Genomic DNA, 25,679 nt, shown 5'->3' on the forward strand with positions numbered 1-25,679 from the left:
AGTGTTTTCCAGATAGATCTAGATAAATAGTAAATGAAAGGCTCTTGACTCAGCTCAAGCAAGAGAGCGAGCTTGCCGGCAGAATGGTGTGCACTGGGGAGGAGAACAGCCTCCTCTGACTCCTGAGAACTCAAAAGCAGTATCATTCAGCAGAGGACCTCCACAGACAGATGAGTCCTGCTCAAACATCATCCAGGAAGAGCTGGGCAGAGAGGCCCTCACTGGCATGAAACCTCACACAGACTGTGTTCCTTTCAGGATTTCCCAGCAGAGGTCCGTCTGATCAGATAGTTGACTAATAGAGTACAGCCGTCATTCTTCCTTTCCTGCGAAGAAACTCACAAGAGGTAAAGCTTTAAGAACAGCACTCTCCCTTTTCCAAACTGCATTCCCATCAGAAAACTTGGAGAATTTATAATTGGAAAAAAATGTATTTTTTTTCTTTAGTTGTGTGTTCTCACACTGTTCTGAAGAGTCTATAAACCAGCGCCTGCAGCTGTGTAATGGATAATCTGCATACTTACTCGTTCCCTGACTACAGGCCAGGGGCTTCTCTGTGACAACATATGAGTTCTGACTGGGCACCAGGTCTGAAAAATATGTACGCATTGTCATTGCACATCTGGAATTTAGAATTGCTAATGGATATGCTGTGATAGAAAAGTGTCTGGCCAATAAACTTGGTTTATATATTTATTTTAAAAAGCATTACCACATTTCTGGCTAGTGGCCTTTCATCCTCTAGACTTTACACCATTGCATCTGGAATGTTAAGCAGCTCTTTCAGGGATGCAGCCATATCCCAAAAGGCACCTTTTTTATTTGAAATGACTTTAAAAACTAATTAAAAAGGAGGAAGGTGGTGTTTTTCTGTTATTCCCTATGGAGGCTTACATACCTAGCATTTTATATCAGCTTCTGCAATCTCAGAAACCATAGGTGAAAATTCTCTCTTGGACTCTCAGTTAACCTACTTTGCCTTCCAGGATGCCGCTGTAAACATGCGTAGCTGTCTGTGAATAATGTAGTTTGACCTTATTATATGTGCAACTCGAAAGAGCAGTTACTCGTGAGTAGCTTGTTGCAGCACTAGCCACGGAAATCTGAGCACTCTGAGTTTCCACACGTCACTTTGACCCCCCTCCTCATCGCAGTCACTGAAGCTGCAAGAGTCCCTCGGCTACGGCTCACCCTCCGTGGGGCCGGGGATGTCCCGTTGTCAACTGACTCTCTCTCAAGTGCTGGGTAATTGCAAGAAAATAATCAGACACCAGCAAACAGAGAACATTGCAAGACCACTGCCTGTCCAGGCACACTCATAGGTGGCCACCAGAAAACTGCACACCACGGTGATACACGAAATGTGCTTCAGCCAAGCTAAAGGCACGTCTCCTTTCCTGGCCGCTCTTACAGTTATGAAGCACTGGCAGACATGGCGAGAGTTTCATGTCTTGATGCAGAGGCAATCCGAAATGCTCCCCCGCACGCAGGTAGTCTTTAATTTTATTTATATTTGCTTCTATAAATCTCATACCTTTATGCAATGAGCTCCGTGCACAGAGTATTTTTAAGACAGGAACCGACTCCGAGCCAATGGCAGCAAGCAGGAACCCTCAATGTTTGGCGAGGATTTGTAGGGCCAGATTACTGAAATCCTTGAGAACCAGAGACACATTTTCAATCTCTTCACTCAAGACCAGGAATTAGACTCAAACGGTGAAACAAGGGGTAAAAGATCAGGTTTTTATGATCAGCCCACCCAGATGGTTTAATGGCAGCCGTTTTGTGGTCCTCATGGTGGCTTTGCAGGTACTTAGAGCATATGACAAAAACAACCCACGATCCCCCTTCCCACCCATTTCCCACCAAACCTCCCATGGTTGGCTTCATCAACAAAACCAGAACCAGTCCAGTCAGTGCTTTATAAAGCTTTATTGCAAGATGTGTTTACATAATGCTGTAGAGGTGAGCTTTTTAACTACTTATATCAAGAACTTTTGGACACAGGTCTGTGGTCGGTTTTCCATATTGACCCTGCATGGCACAGAAAAGAAAAAAAAGGTGTGACTGCATCTTTCCAGACAGTAAAGTGGGGAAAGTGGGGGGAGAAGAGGCAGATGAGGGGTATGTTAAAAAGAAAATCCCCCTGGTTTACACTAAATGTGACAAAACTTCGAAGGATCGATACAAACGGTAGGTGAGCTTCGTGTGTAATAAAATCTTAAAGAGCAATTCAAGTTCTTTATGAAACAGAACTCAGAAACAAAAAATGCAGTTTCATGGACAATTAAATTGAACATAAAACAAATTTACCTAAAATGGGAAAACAACAAACGAAACCAAAAACTCAGTCGAATAGAAGGACCTGTCAATAGTATCTCTGACCACGCATCGCTTGGTTTTTAAATTACAATTCACAGAATAACACTGCTGGAAAGCCTATTTTACACTATGCTACACAGAACACGAAAAAACATGAGTAGTGACATTTACACAATTTTACAGTATTTGTCCTTCGTCTAAGAAACACGTCCTTTTCTACTTTACACTTTTTTACAATTCCCAGCTCACAAAAAAAGGACACTATACGCGCAAAGACAGTCTTTAAAAAGGAGAAATGCACCCAATGCTACAAATAAACCTTTTCTTTCACAGAAGCCTCTGTATTAGATAGTGATTAAACAAAATATATCTCTATCTGCCACTCAATGTGAAATGGACTAATTAGAAATAATTTTAATTTTTTTTGAGTAAACGTAAAACTATACAACATCTCTGAAACTCCTTGAATTACTTACTATATAACTACTAAACTGCTTGCCAAAAACCTCTTGGGATCGCATCTGAAATGCCAGCTAGCCAGCTGCTGCCCCATTCAAAAAAAAGAAAGGCAGGCCTTGAATGTCGTTCAAGTGTTTGCAAATCATTTTCAACAGTTGCCGGGGACGCCGGTGCGGAGTGGGTGCCTGACAAAAGGAGCCGCGTACCGCACCCACAGCAGCATCGCGCCCCTCAGGTTTGCAGCAGATGCTGTGGTCCTCACTTGCGACTTCTCAGTGGCTTTTAGCGTTCTCCAGGGTATGTTCAGAGCACAGCACACCAGGGATTTATGGTGCTGTCCTGCTGCATTATCCAGTACCTTGAGGGGGAATGGAGCACCTTGCAGGAAGCCCTTGCTGTTCAGTCACATCAAGACTCTGACTCCACATTTCTGTTAAATCAGGGAATGAACTCTTATCTAGATATTCATACGTGACTTTCTATTAAGCTAAAGCCAAAGTCTTGTCTACCTACAAATCTGATGCCACGTTTTGCTGACAGAGTCAATCAGTACAGATATTTACAATAAAAGGGGGTCAAAAGAGAAAAAGAAATTTATTTTGAAAACCGCTTTTGATGCTGTTTCCAGTATTTATCGGAGCAAGAGAGACCCTCATTTAAACACCATTTTTTTGTTGATTTTGGATTATGGACAGGGTTCTATCAAACAGAAGGTTCACATGTAGCAGCCAAGGGGCTATAAAACATCTGGAATCCATGAGCCTGGTGCCTGGCCTTACTGAAAGGTGAAGAGTGACGAATTTAATTTTTGTGAGGGATCTTGCACTCTCGATTGTGGCACGCAGCATTTCCTGGGGGTGTTTCTTCACCGCAGCCACATAACTGCTACTGAAAGTTATCCCTCAGTTGGGAGCGAGGAAATACAAAGTATTTGTGTGCAGTCTGCTTTTAAACACCAAGGGAGATGAAAAGAAATTAGGATAGCTTCCCTTTGGTGGCCATTTCATATGCTAAAGTTTACCTCAGCAACTAAAGCAGGAAGGCATTATGGTGGTAGACGGCCAGACGAGTTATTGGCAGCAGATGGGTGCTGAAAGAGCACCAGCAGCAACTCTAAGAGCTTGGTGGAGACACAAAACTCCGGGCACTACATTTGCAGCTGACTGGTACTATGAGAAACAGAAAAGAGGTAGTTGTTATGGCTGCAAGTGTTTAAAAACAGCCTTCATGGATCTCTAAGCAAGAAATGGGAACATGTGTTACTACATCATGTTTCCAAGGCCTTTATATTTGTCACAAAACCAATCTGTATCTCACACACATTTTGAAACAACTGTTACATCCTCCTGGTGAGCTCTTTTGATGATGGAGGGGCAGGCAGCAACTCAAAACCTGAAGGTTACAACCTGATCAGACAGACAGACAAGGGCATGCAAATATAACCAATTCCTCCATTTGGAATCTGGAATCTACTAGTTAGGTGAAGGGGAACAAATGTTATTTCCACAGTCAGGACACGCTAGCAGGCTCTGGAGGAAATGCTGCCATCTTACAGATTAGCACATTGGGCCACTGCCCGTTTTTATCATAAATCGAAATGGAAATCTTTTCTGTAGTTACTGCATTGTTACTGTGCTCAGTCATCTTCTTGCAGTAAACACTGAGGACAGTGGAATTAATCTGACTGTACGCTACTGCATAAACAAGGCCAAGTTCTCCTTCAGAAAAATTGGTATCAGTTTTACAGATAGACATCAGGAACTCAGGCAAAAATACAGAAAAAGAAACATAATGGAAAAATAGACAAGGAAGAATATGCTTCACATGTAAGACAGTTGCATCCAGAGAATCTGAAAGAAACTGGCTTATTTTCCTGAACTTGTTCTAACCCCCACTCCCCATTATTTAATTTTCTCCTTGATAAGGACCATATGAAGTTTTGCACAATTTTTGAACAATTCTTGGAAAATACATATGCCCAACTATTAGTAATTCATTAGCTATGTTATGTTTCAGACACAGATGTTGTACTACATCTAAGTGAAACACAGATTTATTTATTTCCTGTTAGCAAGTGGTTACCAAGAGCCTCCTACTTTGCATATTTTAATTACAATATTCAGTTTTAAAAACTTGTTTCATTTTCTCCCTCCAATCAAATATAGGACCTCTGTCAGCATAACAGCATTTTATTTCATTTTTGCCTCTTTTATCACTTAGCAAGTATCACAGTTCAACATAACCATTACATTCAGGGTGTCTTCCTCTTGTTTCCGACCTCGAAGACCTCCACAAACCCCCATTACCTTCTTTTCTTTGTTCTACACATCCTTAAGAGAGATTTTTAAGTCCATAAAGGTGAGCAGCACATAAAGATCCACTTTAAAATGCAGGTGCTCGTAGATCTTGCTTATTTTACAGTGAAATTATATGCCACTTCTTTCTGTTTCCTAACCAGCTTCCTCCTTTCCACAGCTTTCAAATACACAACGCATTTTATTAATTACACAACTACTGCCTTCTGCCTAATCGTACAATTCACTTATTAACAAGCTGAGGGGAAAACCAGATCAAACTCAATGCTATCCTTAAGAACTGTTGCTCATTAGTGACTTTTTACCCACAGACTTTGACATGTGAAGACCCAAGGCAATGGCAAATAAAGAATAAAACATTACGATAAAGAGGGACAGCATAGATAGGATGTTCCACCACAGATCTCATTGCAGTGTTGTCAGCTACCTGGTTCTCTCATCACTTGGATGCTGTGCTCAATGCGATGTGATGGATGACCAAGATTTTAAAGGTTTATTGTGTTTGGTTCAACTATCTTGAACAATCTTAGCAATTATCCTGTCCTTAATGAGAGCAGAGTAACTTGTTGATGTACCTGACCTAGCTTGGGTGCCAGAAGCAACACAGCTATGGCATTAGGAGCCCAGCATAGACTATTAATCCACCCTACTTTTCAAGTGTGTTTTGCAGCCAAAATAGAACCCTGTTACCATGACTAAATTGCTGCAGTTCTCCAGTTAACTAGCTTGAAGTCAGCCTCAGCTGTTACTGCTGTGCAGACACACCCTTTATCTTAGAGGCTAAGGCAATGGAAAGAGATAATCTTGTGCATCCTCAAGGATCAATTGGTCACATACAGACTTTGGCTTAAAAAAGTTCCCTTTTATGTTATTGTTATTTGCAGTTCTCTTCAAAATGCTTCAACACTGGCTAGGGTGACTATGTTCAATTCATCTTCTCTGCTGTATATGCTGTCCACGTAAAGGTAGATGAGTTGACTAAAGATTCTTCAAACACACATGCTGAGGGCAGTTATAAAAGTCAGCTACAAAAGAGTGAGATAAGAGCAAACATATTGGAGTGTTCACTGTGCTACCCTCTCCACTTGCATCAAGAATAATCACAAAAAAGAAGTACAGCAAAAAGACAGCAGGCTTTTAGCAGGGCCATTTCATATTCAGAACCATTAATTTGAAATAAAATCACCACCACATTATCTTGCAGCAGAGAAAAGCAGCATGAAGGGCACAGGCAAGTGAACAAAACTTCTTGATCTTAGCATCTGAATGCATTTATCGAGTATGTAAAATTGTTGGCATAGATCTCTCAGAAACTGTACAAACGCACAGTACAGCCATCGCTCAACAAGAGGGAGGCACTCTGTGTCCTCTCCTCTGTGTGCATGCTGCTATGTACAGTATGAGTGTGTATTAATACACGTGAATTCAGGATTCTGAACTTTCCACTTGTATTGCAGACCATCTCCTGCCCTACAGGGTAAATCCCATTGATTACACTGAGTTCCTACAAAAAGACATTATTTTCCTCCTGTCCAGATGGAACGGTAAGGCCCCAGAGTGAAAATCATGGTCCAGCTAGCTTCAGCAGGAGCATGATTTCACACCATGACTGTATGTGTATAGACACACACACACACGTCCACACATTCATCCTGTACATATACAAAGGTACACATACATTTTTACATTCTTTGGTGGCAAAACAGTAACAAAAAACCTCAAACCACAGGGCTGCACAGACTGTGCATCTCTGCTTAACAAAACTGCTTCAGGAAAATTAGGGTCGCTGTAACAGGAGTTATTTTGCCTCTTTAAGGACTGTTCCTTGCATTAACAAAATGCCATACATTTACAATGACTAAAACAGGGCACAAGGAAAGCCAGAGTAAACACAGCTCACATAACGACAGATAACTCAAGAGAGAGCCCCCTCTTACCCACATCAACACACCACGAGAAGAAGCCATATGCTTTCACCTACAAGCACTCACACGCTTCCTCAGTTACTGTCCGGATGTCGTGCTGAGCTGCGGCACAGCCTTCTTGTGTCCTGGCTGTGGGGTTTCGCTTTTTGTTGCTTATTAAAATCAAACTAACAGAGGATGGGATGTTGGGAGCAGCAGAGGAGGCTGGCAGGTCAATGCCCCACCGAAGGGCTGTCAGCCTGTGTGCTTCAGGTGAAAGGCTCTTCTTGTTGCCACCTCTGGGACGTCAAACCTGCATCTCAGAGGTGCTGATAAGACCCAGTGCTTTGGCTTCTTCTGGTGTTAGCCCGCTCTTTAGTGTCCTTCTCACTGGATGGTCATGAATTCCAAAAGCAGGCAAAAAAAAAAACACCACAAAACAACAAAGAAAATGCAAACAATTAGAAGCGATAACTACATAAGACTTTCAGCTGAAAAAATCCTGTTAACGTGCAAGCTGAGTTGAATCAAAAGTTGCTATGTACTCCAGGCCTCAAGTTCAGAAATACTCCGTAATGCCCTATGCCAAATCACTGGGAGCATCAAGTACCCAGCAACTCCACAGAGTCGGGCAAAAAGACATCTGTCATTTGACATCTAGTCAACAAAAACTTTTAAGAAAAATACCAACACATTTTAAGATTTTTTTTTTTCCCTCTGAAATTGTATCAGTTGATTTTAAGTTCATAGAATGTATCATCTGCACTATTATTTTATAGTTACATACAGATTTTTTAAAAGACCTTTTGGATCTTTATAGGGCTCTATTGAATTTACCACTATTAAATCCTATGTGACCGTTTAAAGGGGTAAAAAAAACCAACACAGAAAGTAAAAAGATGAAACATGGGAAAATTTTGTTCAATCCATTAAAATCATTAAATCATTAAAATTTATCCATTCAAATCATTAAAAACACTGTCTTCATACACGCTCCCCTTTCTTCTGTAATGTTCTCCCATCCTAGCCCCATCTGTGTTGTCTTTGCCATTAGTAGTCTGCAGAATTTTAGTTGAATTTAAATGATAAATCTAGGTCAGAATCTTGTTTCTTAATTTTCTATGAAGAGTTCTGAACATTGGCCCCCACATAAAACTTTTAAAATTTGTGATTGCCTTTTTTATTCAGAAACAAGTGACTATGTGACTACACGCACTGAGCATTACTGTTCTCCTAGTTTTTCTGGTGCCATAATTTTCAAGTGAATGGGCTTTAGTTAAAGACTCAAATGGGGTGTTTATTCCACACTTTGATGCTCCTCAAGTGCAAAATGCACATTCAGAAGTTTAAGCTGCATGCAAAGCGTAAATAATGACTTTATGTTGAACAAAATATACTCAGAGCCCCAAAATAATGAAGTCTAGAGGAAACTCTTAGAGAAACCAATTGCAAACAGTGGTAGGGACTTCTTGCATTGCTATCATCTAGCACAATTAAGACCTCTAACAAATTAAGATATTCAGTAACTGAAACTGGGTGGTCACACTCAAGGGTCTAGCAGGAGCGAGAGGAGGGAATGGATCCATGTAGAAAACAACAGGATAAGAGAAAGGGAAAATCTGGCACAGTTGAACATACGATACCATGCAGGTAGGATGAATATGTTCTATGTTTGATAGTCAAACCGCTTTCATCAGTTGCTGAGATTAATCAAATGAGCTGGGAGGGCCACATGTGTAAATGTTCCTCCATTATCAAACTCTTGCTTGAAAATTTTTCTTCAAGGCTCACTCCTTTCTCCCATAGCATTAGGATACTTAGTAAATACGTCTAGGAGTCTGCATGGCAGTGTTTTATAATAGTGATTTTTTTCTACAGTACTGATTAGCATCATCTTCCGAGTTTAACAACGCTTAACTTAGAGCAGCACAAGGTTAAATGCAGCAGATAAAGCTAAGACTAAGACAGACTACTGGAAGAGCAAGGCACTTCAAAAAATGCTCTGGTCTCCATGGTACAGGATACCCAACATGGACTTCTGAGTCAGTCCTCATTACTGGCCCCCTTTTATACTTCTTGAATTTGAAATCCAAATGTCCATGGTGACAAATGTTCATTCCTAGACATGAGCTATGAAATACCTTAGGGTCTTAAGGCCTCAGTGAGTCACCTAATGCTTATTTCTGTATCGAAATGAACTGTATCAGAAGTGAAAGAATAAATCCAAGAAAGCTGCAGTAGAAACATTTGTGTCTCATTAAAAGCAAAGATTTCCCTGTGCAGTTCACCTGCTTGGCTGCCTGCACGGCCTCTCCCCTGAACATGTTTTTTCTGTACCCTCTATAACATGCAGCCAAAGGCGGCACCATGGCCAGCCTGGCCACCAAACAGTAGAGTGGTGGTAGCACAGACTAATACTCATTGATTTTCAGAAGAGCTTATCAAAGACCCACCAAAACTCCTGTCACTAGACTCAAAGTGGGATTGGACATTACTCCCTAAGAGAGTATTCCTCCCCTGTGGACATGAATTATCCATAGCAGCTATACTGTTGAACCAAGGAAACTGTCAATCATCAGGGAAAAAAAATATGCGTACAGGAGACTGAACTTTCACAGAATCACTGTCTAGACGAAATTAAATCTTCCCACTGAAGGCAAAAGTAAACCGAAAACTGAGTGCAGAACAAATTTCCATGTTTTAGACCCTTTTGCAGAAGTGTCAAACCAAATGTATTCATGACTGCTTTTACACTTATCCCCAACTCACTCAAGCCACAATCACTCACTCACATTTGCAAACTGAGCACAAAAACCACAATAAAACAAAGCTATTTTTCTTGTCAGATGGTAAGACAGAAAGAGCGAGGGAACAAGCAAATTTTTATTCCTGTTTGTAAACATTTGATAGGAACCGAGGTGCTCTGCTAATGCTGGGCATGTACCCGAATAAACAAAATTCTGATCTTATTTATGACAACATAAATCTGGAATAACCTTTTTTCGGTCACTAGAATTACTACTGCAGCAATACCTGGGGCTGAGACTCTGTCTAGACAACTGAAGGGGAAACATGTGCCTCTGTAACTTCCACCAAGCAGAATACAATTGTTTAGGGGACTACTAGTTTACTAGGAAAACCCAAATGGATTTACAAAAACATACAGGTCGCTCTGAAGAAAATTACAGGAGTTCATATTCAGAAGTCATAAACAGGAGTTAAAATACCATGGTGGAAATTATCTTGATGAAAAATCAAGAAAACTAAGGAGTCTTCTTCACATATGCAAGATTTCTCTCTGAATCTCCAGATACCTACCTATCAAACACACTAAAGTCTTAGTCTGAGGACCTCATGTATAACCCTTAGATGACCGAAAATAAAGAAGTACGTGTAGGCAGCATGTGACAAGGACAAGTGCCCTGGTTTGGTTTTGCTGTAGGACCCATACAACAGAGGCCGATTCCTGGTTTGTGCTTTTTGTGCCACTGCAAAACAAGGAGGTATGGCAAGATTAAAGCTGTCACCATCAACAAGGGTAACAGCTGACAGAATCACGGTCCAGACTCAAATGAGGGGATTCTTGCAAATTACTCACAGTACCTTTCCTTATCTGAAGATACAGCGGATGGATGCAGTATCGGTAGTAACACAAGAGCAAGTTCCTGCCCTGCTATTCTCTGCACTGGCTTGAGGACTATGAAGGCTTGTGAGTGATGAAGCCAGGAGAAAGTTATCTACAGGAGAAGGGACTACTCTGGGAGGTGGGTGAACCTTGTCTTGACATGCTTTTAAACAGATGTCCTCAGACATATCTATTCCCTCATAAAGCGCTCATTTGGGTTTCTTTACCTTAGGAAAGGTCATGAACATGTTCAGTCATCAAAATTGAATCACAGAGATATTTTCTTTCCATGTTTTACAAGCATTGCAAAATTACATTTCTCAAACTAGATCGTCACTCTCCCCTCTTCACTGAACTCTATCATGTCTCTAACTGGACTAGACATAATATCTTGGCTTGTAAAACACTTGGCCTGCTGCAGATCACATTAAACTGAGTTATGGAATGTATTTCGGAGGCAGTGACAATAAAAATAAGACTTTCAAATGACCTTTTAGGTTCTTCAAGCAATTTTTAAAACATTTGCTAAAGAAACTTAACATAGAGAGAAAATAACTTTTACTCTTGTCACAAGCAAGGCCTGCTGAGATCCCATAACCAAGAAACTAAATGTTGTTTTTCTGGGGTCAGAGTGTATGATATTCTTTGTTAATTGGGAAATCCAGAATTTTATTTGACATCCTAGCAGAATGCAGTGTGCTTATGATGAACTCAATGAATTTGACTCTGCCTGTTGGGTTAAAATCTACACAGATACACAGCCCTCACAGTACAGTGGGAATGTTTTTAAGAAGGGTAGTTCCCTAAATGCAGCTTTGTCAGAGAATATAATTATCTAGGAGCTGGTTGTTTTTTTAAAGAGCAAATAGCATTCCTAATTTCCGCTCCCCCTACCTTTTTTTTTTTAAGATGCAATGAACAGTAAAGATCAGTCTGGCTGGCGCCATTTACTCTTGCATTTGCAATGGCTTTTGGAATGTGTGTCTACACTTGTATGGATAAGTCACTTGAAATGCAGAATAGATATGATCATTCTCCTGCTCAAGAAGTCACAGAATTAGCGGCATTCCTATTACAAAAAGATGTGGCAGCCACAGAACTTTCTTTTGGTCGTAGCTGCAAAAGTAATGCAGCTGCTAGCTGCTGATTTGGAAAGAAGAAATTCTGCGTGGCTGTAAATTACACACCAAATCCAGCAGGAAGGGCAGACTGTAAGAAGCAATTCAGGCCAGCTCCATCATCTCACTTCATTTCACGTATCTTTATTTTATTTTCTGTTACCTATCCATACCCAGCTTGCGCACTCAGTCTATTTTCTCATATATTTACATTTAACATATTCTTTTGGACTTTATTCCAATGAGTCCAGCAATGGCAATTTGCAACTCAAAAGTTCAATCCAGACAGCCTTGCTCATATAGTCTTATTTAACCCTTTTCTGCATTTGTGTTTTTATGTTTCTATGTAAGTTATGTTTAATTATGCATATATGATTGCTTAATAAGAGTAGGCCTAAATGCTTAACAAAATTACTAAAACATTATGTTTAGAGATTTTCTTATGGGGATTTGTAGGTGAATTTTTGGATTTTATCAAGCACTTCTCTGAAGAAGTATAGCTAACTGAAATGTGGTCTTTATCTGGGTCATCCACATAGAAAGCTCCAGGAAGCAACATATTATGTAGTATTATTATTGCCCTGCAGCTTTGCTTTGAGTCCTGTCGACACTTTGTAGATGGCACAAGTGTCTCCTAACAAGAAATTCTGTAGTTCACAGTCATCCCAGGTGTAACTTATGGTGGCTATGACATGAAGAGAAGACTAACAATGGAAAAGGACAAAATGGCATTGTGTAAGGAAAGCTTAACTTGTGTTTCATCTCCAGGTGGCTTATGTTATAGGGAACAAAAAGTAACTTTGCTGGGCTGCATGAAGAACGTATTGGTTTTAAAGTAATATTTAACATGTAGTTGAAACTGTTAAAGTTTCCAATTTCATGTATTTCACAGATCATCATTTACATAGTCGCAACAGCAAAGCAGAAAAGAATATTTAACTCCTTCCTTGAAAGCCTTCCATGACAAAAAACCCCTAATTTTTAGGACTTCTGTGAATTCCACTGTAAAAAGTTACTATCACAAGCAATCATGCTGCCATCTCTTTGATAATTTCTCCCACTTCACTAGTCAGAAGTGATTCCACTATTAATAGGTAAAGCATCAAGAACATACAGCTCACCAACAACTGACTCTGCACGTAAGCATTAGGCACTGTTTTCAAGACCGGACTATACATTAACAATGAACAGGACAAAAAAAAGGCAGGAAATGGGATACAGAAAGCCAGCCATCTAACACAAGTGTTTCAGGCATGCAGCCTTTACATTCCATCTGAAATTTTAAAATGACTTAAAGTCTATTTTGAAGTGATCTGTTATTAGATAACAGACTTTCGCTAAGGGGGTAGCTCAGGCTTATGAACGCAAAGCTGTCTGTTGGAGAGTGACTTAGCGGAGAAGTGTGACCATGTTTCAGCACCCGGGCTCTGTGGAATGCAAATTAATTACCCCCATTAGACATCTGCATTGGGAAATAAAACAGTAAAAGCCATCATCTCTATAAACCCATCAGATTAAAAATAACTACAATCAAAACAATCTTGTAATTATGCTAATTAGGTGGTGATATTCTGCCTACAGAAAGCCATATATATACATATATATATTATTTTTTTGACATAGTGCTGGGGCAAGATAAATTCAAAGTAACTCTGTGTGAAACATTTTTGTCCATCTTCTCAGAGAGACTTCCCTCCGAACACATCTGACACTCGCATCCAAGAGTAGCCACATTCCTGCCTTCACAGCTCCTTGTGCTAAACTCCCTGATGGCAGCAGAGGGCTCTCTTTGCCAGCTGCGATATCGCGATGCTCTTCTGGGAAGCCACATACGAGATCGCTTTTGTTACTGCACTTCTTTCGTAAGGCAACTCGAGAAGCAAGCTTATACATCCCTGTCTTTTCTCGTTCTCAAATAAAGCTCTTTCCATAACAACTCTGTGATCTTGTCAGCCAGCAACTCACTGCTGCTGATTTCTTACTCAGATGCTGAAAATAATCATCATCTTTCAGGAAGGATAATGAAATTAAGGTGCATATTGATGACTAGAGATGAACTTCAAAGCCACTTTAATACAGACAGAAACCGAACAAAATACATATCCTATCAGCTGAGGGCTAATGGTCTTCAATTGAACCATACATATTTTTATTTTTACTCGAAACTTCTCAATTTTGGGAATGAATCTTGTGACAAGAATTCAATAGCCTTGAAATACACCATTAAAACATGCCAACAAATGAAAACAGAGGGTAATGTATATGGATTCACTGATGCAGTGAATGGCAAACTTGCAAAAGCGAAAACAACTATATGTATCTCTTGTATGATGCAAACAAATGAAGTACAACTAGTTTTTTCTACAGAAATACAGCTGAAAAAGTACCAGCAGTGTATACCTTAACAAAAGTATTTTTACAGAAAATGTCAATACCCATCTTCTGTGTCCTGGGAACATGAACAGCTTTATTTCCTATAGATACTGACCTCACTTGCTTTTTACCAACTACTCATCTCCTGCCTGTTTCCCCCATATTACCTTCAGCTTGTTCCTTCCTCTGATGAAGAAAGTGCCATTTGGCCAAGAAGAGATGGCCAGATAAATCCCAGCACTTGCAAAGCCATGTCTAGAAGCCCACCGGAAGCTGCAGAGCACTCCCTCTCTTTGTTCCTCCCGTTGCTGGAGACACAGCACAAGGACATGCTGGTGGTCTCCTTACACTGCAGGATCCTGCTGGGACACAGGCTTCACCCGCTGCCGGGATGTACTCTTTGCTAAGACCAAAACCAGAGAGGTGGCTGCCTCTTCCTCCACAGGGCAGCACATCTGGGCAGGCATTTAATCCCACGAGGTGGCAGCCACTCTAAAATCACTAGGGATAACCCATGACAGCAGCAGTTCTCTCCTTGTACCTACATCACGGCCTCTCTGCTTGTGTAATATAACATACATGAGCATGTGAATGTCTGTGTAATGTTCAACAGCTCTGTCTTCTCCCTGTGAACTGAAATAAACAGGGATAAAAGATACGTATTTTTTGTAAATGTTGTGTATTTAATTCTGACTTTGACTTCCCAGATTAAAGCAATGACTTCTCACCTTTTTTTCAGTTGCTGCTCAATTTTGGGCAAATACTAGATTCCACGGTATCTCTAAATACCACTACTGGAATCCAGTGCAGAGTTAAGGAATGTACTTCATGGTGCAGGCTGGGTTAATTTTATATCTGACTTTCCTTATATAAAAAAGATAAAGTTGTTTCAAGCAGAAAGTCTGAGGATATGAGCCCCAAAACAAATAATTTGTATCAGAATAAAATTCATTATAGAAATGACTCATAAATTCCTCTAAACAGTGACTGGAAAACAAATTTAAGCCTCTTTTACAAGAAACTGTTTTACTAGATTTTTAAACCAGGCTTTCAAAAGTCTTTTGTTTTGAATGATACATAATGTAGAACTGTACAGAATGATGGGAATTTCACTTTCACAGAGCTAAGACCAGGCAAACACTCTTGAACAAAACTTGAGATATGAGTCTGAAACTCATGGAGACTGCCAACAAAATACATAGGTACTACACATTTCAACAGTCAACAAGCAGATTGTCTACCCGTCTGTCAACATCAGTTATTTTAAAAGAAAGCTATAAAAAGAACTGTAATATGGAGAAAAGGTTTTTAGCAGGGTCTGTTGCGATAGGACAAGGGGTAATGGTTTTAAATCAAAACAGGGTAGATTTAGACTGGCCTCACCCTGATCAGGTACATCAATTTCTACAGCTTACTGTGGTCAACTGTATTTATTATTCGTTCATTAACTACTATGAATAATTTTTCTTTACTGTTTGTATTTTTATTTATTTTAGATCACAGAGCTTAGTTCTGTCATTTTTGCAAAGACCTTGCCATCCTAAGGATGAAAGAATGTATTACTTAAAAGGCATCCAAACGACACTAGCTAACTTGGCATCTAACGGAGATAACCTCCCAGCTGCCAGAGTTTTAAGGGCTTTATCTCACATTCTGTTTCCATTCAATAATTAGATTTTTATTAACTGGGTATTGACCTTCTGAAGGCTCAGTACTTTGTGTGAGGACAAACAGACTTTGATACTGAATACCATCTGTGAAACATTTACTTTTTTCTAAATGCAAAGAATTGTTGCTAAATGTGCATCACTAACTAAACTACTCTGCCCCCTCCTCTAACTGCTGATAGGATCCAGTTACTGAAATCCTAAATAATTAGTTGCAAATTTTAAGTGAAGTTCCTTGCCTTTAACGCATTTTATACAGATTTTGTTCTTGTAAGGTTTTTATTTTTTTAAAAGCATAATTTCCATTAACTTCTGCTTTTAGTCAGGCTATAAATACCAGAGGAACAGTCTCCCTCCTGGTATTTTGGCACTTCTGTATCTTTTCGTAGCCAGAAAAAGTAAGTGGAGAGACATGAAAATGAAAAATAATGAAAAAACAAAGAAAAGAAGAAGAAAAAGGTAACTGAAGCACCCTGTGAATGCCAAACAAAAATTACACACCTTTGGATTCAAATAGTCTCCCATCTAGTATTTTGGTTGCTTACAAACATGTTTATTCCAAAGCAGCACTGCACGTGTTACTAAAAGTCGTCTGAAGCTTGTCTCCATGCCTGGTCCTTTGGCAGAGCTCTTTCCCACGTTTTGGCACCTGATGACAGTGTGCTAACTCCTATTTCACTTTTACTGAAGGTGAAATTTAGTATGAAATACCTGACCTGGGATGTTCTGTAGTTAAATTTAATGCAGCAGCCTTGAGCTTACTTGTCTAGGATTCAGATAATCTGGATTCAATTCCTGTTTCCTCCACAGTCCACTCGTGTAAGTCTGAGGGTGACGGAGCACTGGAACAGGCTGCCCAGGGAGGTTGTGGAGTCTCCTTCTCTGGAGATATTCAAGACCCACCTGGACAAGGTCCTGTGCAGCCTGCTGTAGGTGACCCTGCTTCGGCAGGCGGGTTGGACTAGATGACCCACAGAGGTCCCTTCCAACCCCTACTATTCTATGATTCTATGATTCTATGATGGAACCTGAACAAGGTAATGAATGCTTAGGAGTTTCTCTTGGTCCCTTCTCAGACCCCTGCCACGGTCATTCACAGAGGTCAGAAATCAGCCCTGTTTGCCTCAACTTTTCCAAGTATTGCTCTGCGTATGCCAGAATTAGTGCAAATACCTTCCGAGCGCTGATTCAGGATTATTAGACTGGAGTATGATTTTCATGGCACTGACTCATAGGAATTCTATCGTACTCCTGAGACAGATCCGCTCAGTTCAATGGGACCAACACAGAGATGGCAACTCCATAAGAGTCTAATCCTGAGAGAATGATTTGATGTTGGGGGATGAAGGTTTTAAACAGCCAGGACAAGAAGGAAAACAGCATTAACTTCGGATTTGTCTATCGTGGAGTTTTAGGGGTTTCTTTTAATTAAATGTAGTTAGTAAAATTTTTCTCTTACGGATGATAGGGCTAGTCTTTACGTGTCTTGTGTTGCCTCAAAGCTGCCATGGCTATAACACCTGTTTTATTTCTCCCCCAATTGGAAGCAATTAGCACAGGCTGGTTCATCATGGTATGAAAGTCTCATTTACTAACAGGATTTTCTAAGCAGCCTTATTCTTTATGTAATTTCTTCTCTTACCCCACTTCTTACAACTGTCACAGCAAACTCTGGTAATCTACCTTATATTTATTTATTTTTTAAATTCATCTCTCTTTGTATGAAACAACCTCCTTTCTTGACCATTTTCTGAAATCTCAGTGGTATCTCATGCAGAGTTTTATTTTTATTCCCCCAAATCCACTGGTGCAATGCCTGTAATACTGTTCTGTAAGCTGCTAAAGTTAACTAGCAATTGCATTCATTGGAATTTGTACTATCAAATAGAGTGATTCTTAAAACTTCCTTATCCCAATTTTCCTTTGCACTCATTGTTTGTTATGGCATGGTTTGTGAAGGTCATCCTAACCTTATGGGAGAACCAGACAATCTCAATGATATTATTTTTGTTTCTTTGCTAAGTTGAACAGCTCTCCATAATGTTATAAAAACCTTTCTCACAGAAAGCTGCCCTCAGTCCTCAAGAATGGAAACATGTATTTTCAACCTAATTTGGTTTTTATGCTTTCATAACATGCTGAACTGACATCTCCAGAGGCTGGCATCTGCTGTTTACACACAGAATAAAGACATCAGAAAGAAAAAATACAGCAGAAGCTTCCCATGGCCACTTGCATTGAAGTTGCCTTTGAATGACCACCTCGAGGGGTGACAGAGCATTTCAGTTTCTGCCGCTCGTTCAATCCTGTCTCTTTCTGATGAGGCTTCTAAGGAACGAATACAACTGTAATGTTTTTTTCTCATATATAACACCACTGCAGCATGTCTGCTAGGCAGGCCACTGAACACCAGTCACAAGGCAATCTCTTCCAGCTGGTTACCGTACTTCTAAAAGTCAAATTTTATCTTTAAAAAACTCCACTACGTGCAGAATTAAATTCTCTCTCTGCAGATTGTTAGCAGAACTCAGTTGTTACGCGCTTACCGTGTACCTTAGCTTTCTGTAGTCCATTTCAGCCCCCACTGAACAAATTCTTTCTTACTAGGTCTCAGTTGGCTTCAGTCATATCTGGATTTATCAGTGACCCTTCGTATCTCCAACCAACACATACAGACGTTTCCATCTGTCTTTTGTTGGATGACTCACTGCCTTACTCCTCCTCCCAGTGTATGGTTCTGCTGACTGCTCTGAGACTTCCACGTCATTAAGATCTCACTAAGCTCTCTGCATACCAGATACAGTCACACTGCTCAACAGTAAAAGATTCAAATGAACATGTCAAAATATCTCATTCTCCCATTACAAGTTCTTGAAATTAACAACCTTTTCCATATTCCTGTTTCTGTTTTCCCCTAGTTATAAACAACTTGAGTATCACTTGCTTTTTACTTCACATTTTTCTATCTTTTTATATAGCAAGAAAATCCCTCTCCCACAAAAACCTTCTACCTGAACCACAGGAAATGTTTACAGTGCAACTGCATATAAAACTTTTGGGTTTCTGGTTTTGCTAAAAACATGGATGTCAGCTCATGTTCACTAAAAACTTTGCTGAATGCTAAGTAAGCCTGACAAGATTCCCAGTTCTGCATTGAAAGCAATGAGACATGTGCAACATGATGCACGATGAAAATCATTCCTTTCAACTGAGTTTCGCTTTGATGTCCATGAACAGATGGAATATCAGGCTCACAGCAAAAGTCAAAGGATGTGTATGGGAGCTTGAAGATTGAAGGTGGTGAATCAAACTCATCAGATAATAGGGTCTCTTTGCTCCGCAGATAACAAATATCATAGTGTATGCTAATCTAAATCATTGAAGTACGCCTGAGATCTACTTTCTAATATGTTCATGGAGGACCTGTGTTACATTTCTACCTGGAAGATTTTCTGCTCGTTTCACTCACATCATGCATTGACAAGGGCTGGTCTCTGCTCATTTCCTGGAGGTGCCATATTATCAGTCCAGTTGAATGCATTTTAGAGCTATACTACTACATCTATTCATCATCCAGGTATATTGACTATCTATCAGTGTGAAACAGTTCAGTTAAGATACTCTCCTTTCACACTTTCTTCCAGCATGTCAGCTGAAAGGTACACTAAACTGCTGAACCATATATTTGTTTTGAAACTGCCTTTTAATCCATTTAAGAGTCTCATCCACATTTTTAAGAACAAACAAGCAAAAGAGTTGGATTCTATCATGATTAATTACAATGGAAATCAGTCCCAGCCTAAACACTTACTGAATGCTTAATCCTTGTCAGTGTTTTTACTGAACATAAAAGCCAACTCCACAGAAAAATATGTATTATTTTTATTATTATTACCCGTTTCTTTCCTGCAGCAAGTGCTTCCTTGGGGAAAAAGTACCTGGTAAAATGCAGAAATAAGACTTTTTGGCGTGTGTGCACGAAGGTAGTGTTGCTAACGGAGGAAGTATTTTGGCACAGGATAAACCATGGGAATAGGCAAACATACTGGAGGTTTATTTGATAAGCACAAGCCAACTAGGGCAGTCAGCACGTGCAGAACACCAAAACCGTGTGGGGAAGTGGGTAGCAGCAGAAGGTGATGCCACAAAACGGTACGGCAGAGTGTATGATGGAAAGTAAGACAGACAATCCAGTGTCAGCTCATTTCCTTTGCTCAGAGTCTGGCTCATCTAACCAGAGCGTCCACTTCACTTTTGCTCTTGCCGCATGCAGAAGTCCCTTTCACAGCATGTTGGAGAAAGTGACTATGCTTTCAGCACATGCTAGTTTATAGCAATCACTGCTTATACCAAATTTTTTGGATCACCCACTATGTTAGAACAATTCCACAAAAAATGAAAATCTATGTGATTTTTCACTCACTGTTGTTGTCTCCTCTTTGTCCTAACTTCCCAGAAATGCTAGAAAGATGGATGGAAAGGTAGTCAAAAAGCCACATATGGTGAATGATATTAAACACTAAGATCTTATGTTCTTTGGGTACTTATCCTTCTCACGGTAATCGCAGTAGTCTCTGCACGTAAGGAAAAATAGAACTACAAAGGTCATCACCTCTTAAACATTGTATTTCCAAAAGTGCAAAATCAAATTGCTCAAACTCAGGTGCTGCAGCTCAGCCCCATGGCCACACTACACCGTTGAAAGATCACCTTATAAACGTGATACCTTTTCTTCCCAGTGGAAGTTAAGCTCCTCTATAACCACCTTACAGCCAAGCAGCAGTAGACTTTTTTTTTTCAGGGCTGTGGAAGCAGTCTACACACCACAAGAGAGAAAGATTTTAAGAAGTGAAATCTCTCAAACTACTTTTTGCTCTATGAATAAACTCAGCTACAGACACAACTATTAACCTTCATGCCAGTTCACAGTACCTTCACAGTCTCCATCTGAGGTCGTGATCTGAATTCTCTAGTTATGAATAAGTACTGTCATCAAAAAAAGCTCTAAAGCACCACAAAACATTCTTCTTCTCTTCCTGCTAAGGACATTTCAACTTCTGTAGAAGACAGAGTCATCCACTGCATACATAGTTTAAACAAGAGTAAGAGGAATACATGCCAATCATAAGTACCCACGCATATCTGCATACTAAAGGCCTGGTTCATACACTGTTATACATAAATACTTGCCCATTTGCTTATTTTGAGAAATTTCATAGCCATGTACTCACATGACTTCCTATTGGCTCGTGACCGCTTCCTCTCTCTAGGCACCGCTCGCTGGCTTGGCACTTGGGTGGCGGACTTTACAATGCGATCCATGATCTCATCTGCTGCATCATCCGTTGCATTAGGTGAATCATCATTGCCAGCATTCCACGAACTGATACGGCCTGGAAAAGTCCAGCAAATGAATTCAGGGAAAAGAAGACATAAGTCTCTCACGTCACTTTTGTTTTGCAGCTGAGTTTTTTTGGGAGTTACAGCAGGCAGCTCAGTCATCACTACTTCAAATTGGCCAAAGTAGAAGACTTTGCCTAACGGAGAATACGTCTAAATAATACCCTAGACTCTCTGCTGTATCAGCAGAGACCCAAGAGCTCAAATGGAATTATAACTTTCTATTCCCTTCAGTCTCAGAGTCTTTTCTTTGACCATACAAGTGGCAAATGTCTGCTAGAGACTGTCTATAAACCAAGGATTGCTGGAGTGTTATGTGACCACGTTTCCCTCTCCTCCTATTACACAGAGACTAGAAGTCATGGCACATGTTAGAAACGGCCAAAAATCAGCAAGACAAGTCCTTCGTACCAAAACAGAGAAACAATCATTTTCCAAGCATCTGTATCAGAGCCTCGTGTAAACAAGACATGAAAAGAGCAAAAAATGTTGCTTGACGTGTCTAGTTGTTCCTTTCACTATGAAGAATTAACCTTCTCATCACAAAGCTCTATGTGTCCTGGTGCAGCTGTGTGTGCTCTGTTATGAGCAGAAAAGCAAGAGTCACTGGCAAGCTGAAAAGCTAAATAAGCAATTTTGGTTAAAACCACAAACAAACAAGTGAGCCATGTCTCTGAACCCAAGGCTCTGGCACTCCGTACTCCACAGAGCTGTGTCAGACACATCTTTGGGCTCCTCCACTACAGACTACTGTTCCGTGTGCTTTTTGTTTTTGAGTAATTTGAAGGCCAGTATGGAGCGAGAACACTTGACAGTGAGCTTTGCAAAAGAGTGGGTGTGGTAGAATTGCAAGCACCTAAAAACTCGTTGGTGAGGCCACTCCATATCACGTCCTTGACATCAATAAACAACAGCTTTGATTAGCACTTTTCTCTGCCCCTTCTCTCCTGGCTCTCATCACAAGCAGTTGTGTTACGACAGTGCTCCTGACAAGCTCCTGTCTGGCTCATCCATCCTCTGCCTCTGCTGTTCTTCAGGGCAACACGAGCTGACTCTCACTATCAGGACACACTGCTCGTTAGCATTCAATGGATTACTTCAGCTATTCAGTTTGTTGCAGTGCAGCTTGAATTACTTCATCTTTGTACTTTAACTGCTTGACTTGCTTCTTAAATGGGGCCTGTGAAACCTCTAAATTAGACAGGATCACGTTTTCAAGCCTTAATAAACTATACACACACAGATTTAGTGGTGGATGCTCTGGATGTGGTATCAATCGTATCAAAAAAGAATCAACAAAGTGCAAGCTATCTAGCTGTCAGGGAAAAGAAACACCAGAACAGAAAACTGAGGACTTGAATTTTGGTGCATCGCCTTTACTCCAAAACCACCTTCCAAGTATCACGTGTATGGGAGGGGATGAGGGGAAGATGAAAGAAAATGAACTGGTGAACCCAGTGTCTGTAAAACGACTTAGCATAAATGAAGTGGTTTAGTGGCTGCTTAAACGAAGAGGTCTACCAGTGAATCATGTCTTGGACAAAAAACAAGGCTATCTCATTGCCAAGAATGGTTGTACCAGCAAGCTCTTCTGTCAGAGTATCAGGTGCTGGAATCGGCAGATTGGGACGGGTTTTTGTTTCCTCCCTGTCAGCTTTCAGAAATCACCCGTGCTGATACTTGGTCAGGACAGCAAGGAGATGCGGGGCTGTCCACAGCAGCTTTCTATGCTCCCAGACTCCACTCAATCCACCACCTTTGCAGTTAAGCAGGGAGGTGGTTAAAAGATTCATTACCTTTCTCCTACCCATTCTCCTCTCCTCAGTCATTCCCAAGATGCTGCAAGGCCCTTTCACTCCAATTTGAATTGCTACTTTCTATTTGCTTCTGTTGACAATAAAAAGAAAACCGCATCGTGGATCCTCCATTTTGACTTCGTGATGAGAACAGGAATAAAAATTGGGGTGTCAGCAGGCAGACACGTTCACGGGTGTGTGAATTTCCGCAGGCTTGTGCTCCTAACGCCCGCAGGCATTACTTTGGCGGCGATCCACGCGTTAAAACTTCAGGCAAACTCTCCTGCCTCCCCGTGCCCCAGATCACTGCCTCTAGCGTGGAAACACTGCCGGGGTCTTCTCCTTCCCCTTCAACCCCTCCCGCCGCGAGAGCTACGCAAGGGCCCGCGACCCGCGCTGGGGCCACCGAGCGTCCACCGCGCTGCGGGAAGGGTGGCCAGAAGGAAAGGGCCGGGGCTCACCTCGGCTGGCCCGGCTCCGCGCGCGCACCCCGAGCGCCGCCGTGCCTTCCCCGCCGACGGAGGAGGCCTTCAGCACGGCCTTCATGTTCTCGTGCTCCGCGGCGTCCTCGGCGTACTGCAGCCCCTGGGGCTGGCCCTGGCAGGGGGGCGAGCCGCTGGAGAACTTGCCGGACTGCGGGAGGAACACAGATTTGTTGTTTTAACAGGCAACAGCATGGAGAACAGGTCGGAGCCTCTCGGGCTGGTCGGGAGCACAGACCTTCCCAAAGGAGCCAGGCAACAGTCGCTCCTCTCCCAGAGCATGCACCCTGAGCAGAAATAAACTGGAAACAGGGCGACAGCAGGGAGCAGCAGACAAAACCAGAGGAAAACCTGATGCTTTAGCTCAACCCTTATAATTCCCTCTGCCTGAAAGCACAAGGTACAAAGCTTGCTTTGAAACCTTCGACCCAGGCTGGGCCCAATCTGGTCTCAGGTATGACCCTGAGGGAGACAGCATGAGACCCAACACAAGTAAGAAATTGCTTTTTCCTGTGCCATCACCTCACAGTAATGAGGTGAAACTGGGAAAGTAGCCTAGGAAGAGAGACCTTTCCCTCTTGCCCCTCTGCGTTGCTGCACAGAAAACTCTCAAACTGGTCTAAAACACGAATACCTACAAGTAACCTTAAAATACACTACCAGTAACGCTGAAAAAATCCCTGCTCCCAAAACACCCAGCCAAAGTATTCCAAGGCCAAAGCACAAAAATTGCAGTCAGCAGTTAGAAGAACAAACAAAACCTTACAAGAGATTTAGGAATCTGCCCTCTGCTTTCCCGGCCCCCGCCCCCCCCCCCCCCCAATTTCTCTGTCACCACGACTATGTTCACAACAGCCGCGACATCGGCCGGGCTCGCATCGCGCGCGGGTGCAGCAGCTCCAGCGCTTACGGAAAACAACTGTCTAGAAATGGCTGAAAACAGCAGAAACACATGCTTTCTAAGGACGAGAGCCTGCATCGCCAGGCTGCTCTCCCTTCCCAGCCTGTGCCTACAAAGGGCTGCGATGCTGGTATGCGCCCCGCTGCTCTTATCTACGGAAAGGCTAAAGGACATTTAAAATACAGTCCTGGCTGCAGAAGAGACAGGCTCTGTCTACACCACACAGGGGTCAATAGATAATCACGTCCTTTGGTATTTTCAGTCCTATCATTCCAGCACCACAAACTGAAATACGTTTTTTTTCCTGTTAATCTTTCTTACTCCTACCAGTTTGGCACAGATGAAAGAAGGTGTTCTGCATTCTCTTCTTCCTTTGCATAATAAACAACATTAATTATTCACTTGATGGTCTCAAGCCAGTCAGTTAAAGGGATGCAAACCGCATAGCCTTTCGGTCAGAGAACGGTAAATTGGAAGAAAAGACTGGGCCCTACTTTCAGGGTTTTGATCAAGTCCCCAGGGCTGTCAAGACCGTAAACTGAAAATATTTAATCTGGAAATCAGTGACAGGATGATTGTATTTTAACATAATGACTTTTTGGGGTAGGATAGCAAGTTAACTGAGTAGCAAAATAATAATCCCTACAAGGCACCAAGCTAAATATACCAGTGAGAGATTTATTTGTGATAGTGAGAAGTTTGTTTTCTTGTTAAAATATTAGCTTGCAACATTTTGATGTGGAAAGTGTGCAAGTGCTAGAGTATCAAATGTGAAATTAAACAACAGGAAAACATTAGAGAGAAACTTCTGTGAAAGTGCATGCCATTTTTGCATTAAGAATACTCTGTTATATACAATGGGTTGTAAAACTAATCAATACCATCTCAGAAAAAAAACGAAGGATAAAGTCTTCACATAACTGTTAGTTACTATTCACACAGTTAGTTACTATTCACACAGGTTAGTTAAATGTTGGCATAAAAAGGCTAATTCATGTAATTTTCTTTCTGGGCCCCAAGCTATATAGCACAAATCACAACTGGGGGAGGAGCTCTGTAGCCAGCAGTTTTATTCCACTTCCTTAATTTTAAGAGGTTGCCGTAGATTAATGGCCAAACCCCAGCCTCTTGAGCAAATAACTACCATTATGAAACAGCGTGCATTAAGCCACATTGTTTATGTTCAGCAAATTGAAGAAAGTGCTAATGCTGAACAAAAAATGCTTTGCACAATAGGTGCTCCTCAAACCAATAAATTGTTTTGTTATGAATATAGCTAGCACATTATAGTTCTCAAAATATTTATTCACTCCTTCA

General features: G+C 41.1%; 1 protein-coding gene across 8 annotated transcripts in view; it reads right to left on the reverse strand.

The window, feature by feature from the left end:
* Positions 1–1,916: 1,916 nt before the first annotated feature.
* FHOD3 (formin homology 2 domain containing 3) overlaps positions 1,917–25,679 on the reverse strand; it is a 403,764-nt gene continuing 380,001 nt past the window's right edge. For all 8 annotated transcript variants that reach the window (XM_075416738.1, XM_075416737.1, XM_075416736.1 and 5 more), the window contains 3 exons: positions 23,441–23,612; positions 21,015–21,176; positions 1,917–7,390 (listed from right to left, as the gene is read on the reverse strand). In XM_075416738.1, coding sequence (XP_075272853.1) covers positions 7,308–7,390; positions 21,015–21,176; positions 23,441–23,612 — 417 coding nt within the window. In that variant the 3' untranslated portion in view covers positions 1,917–7,307. The remainder of the gene's footprint in view (positions 7,391–21,014; positions 21,177–23,440; positions 23,613–25,679) is intronic.

Source organism: Opisthocomus hoazin, chromosome 3 (assembly GCF_030867145.1).
Source record: "Opisthocomus hoazin isolate bOpiHoa1 chromosome 3, bOpiHoa1.hap1, whole genome shotgun sequence".
Classification (NCBI taxonomy): domain Eukaryota; kingdom Metazoa; phylum Chordata; class Aves; order Opisthocomiformes; family Opisthocomidae; genus Opisthocomus; species Opisthocomus hoazin.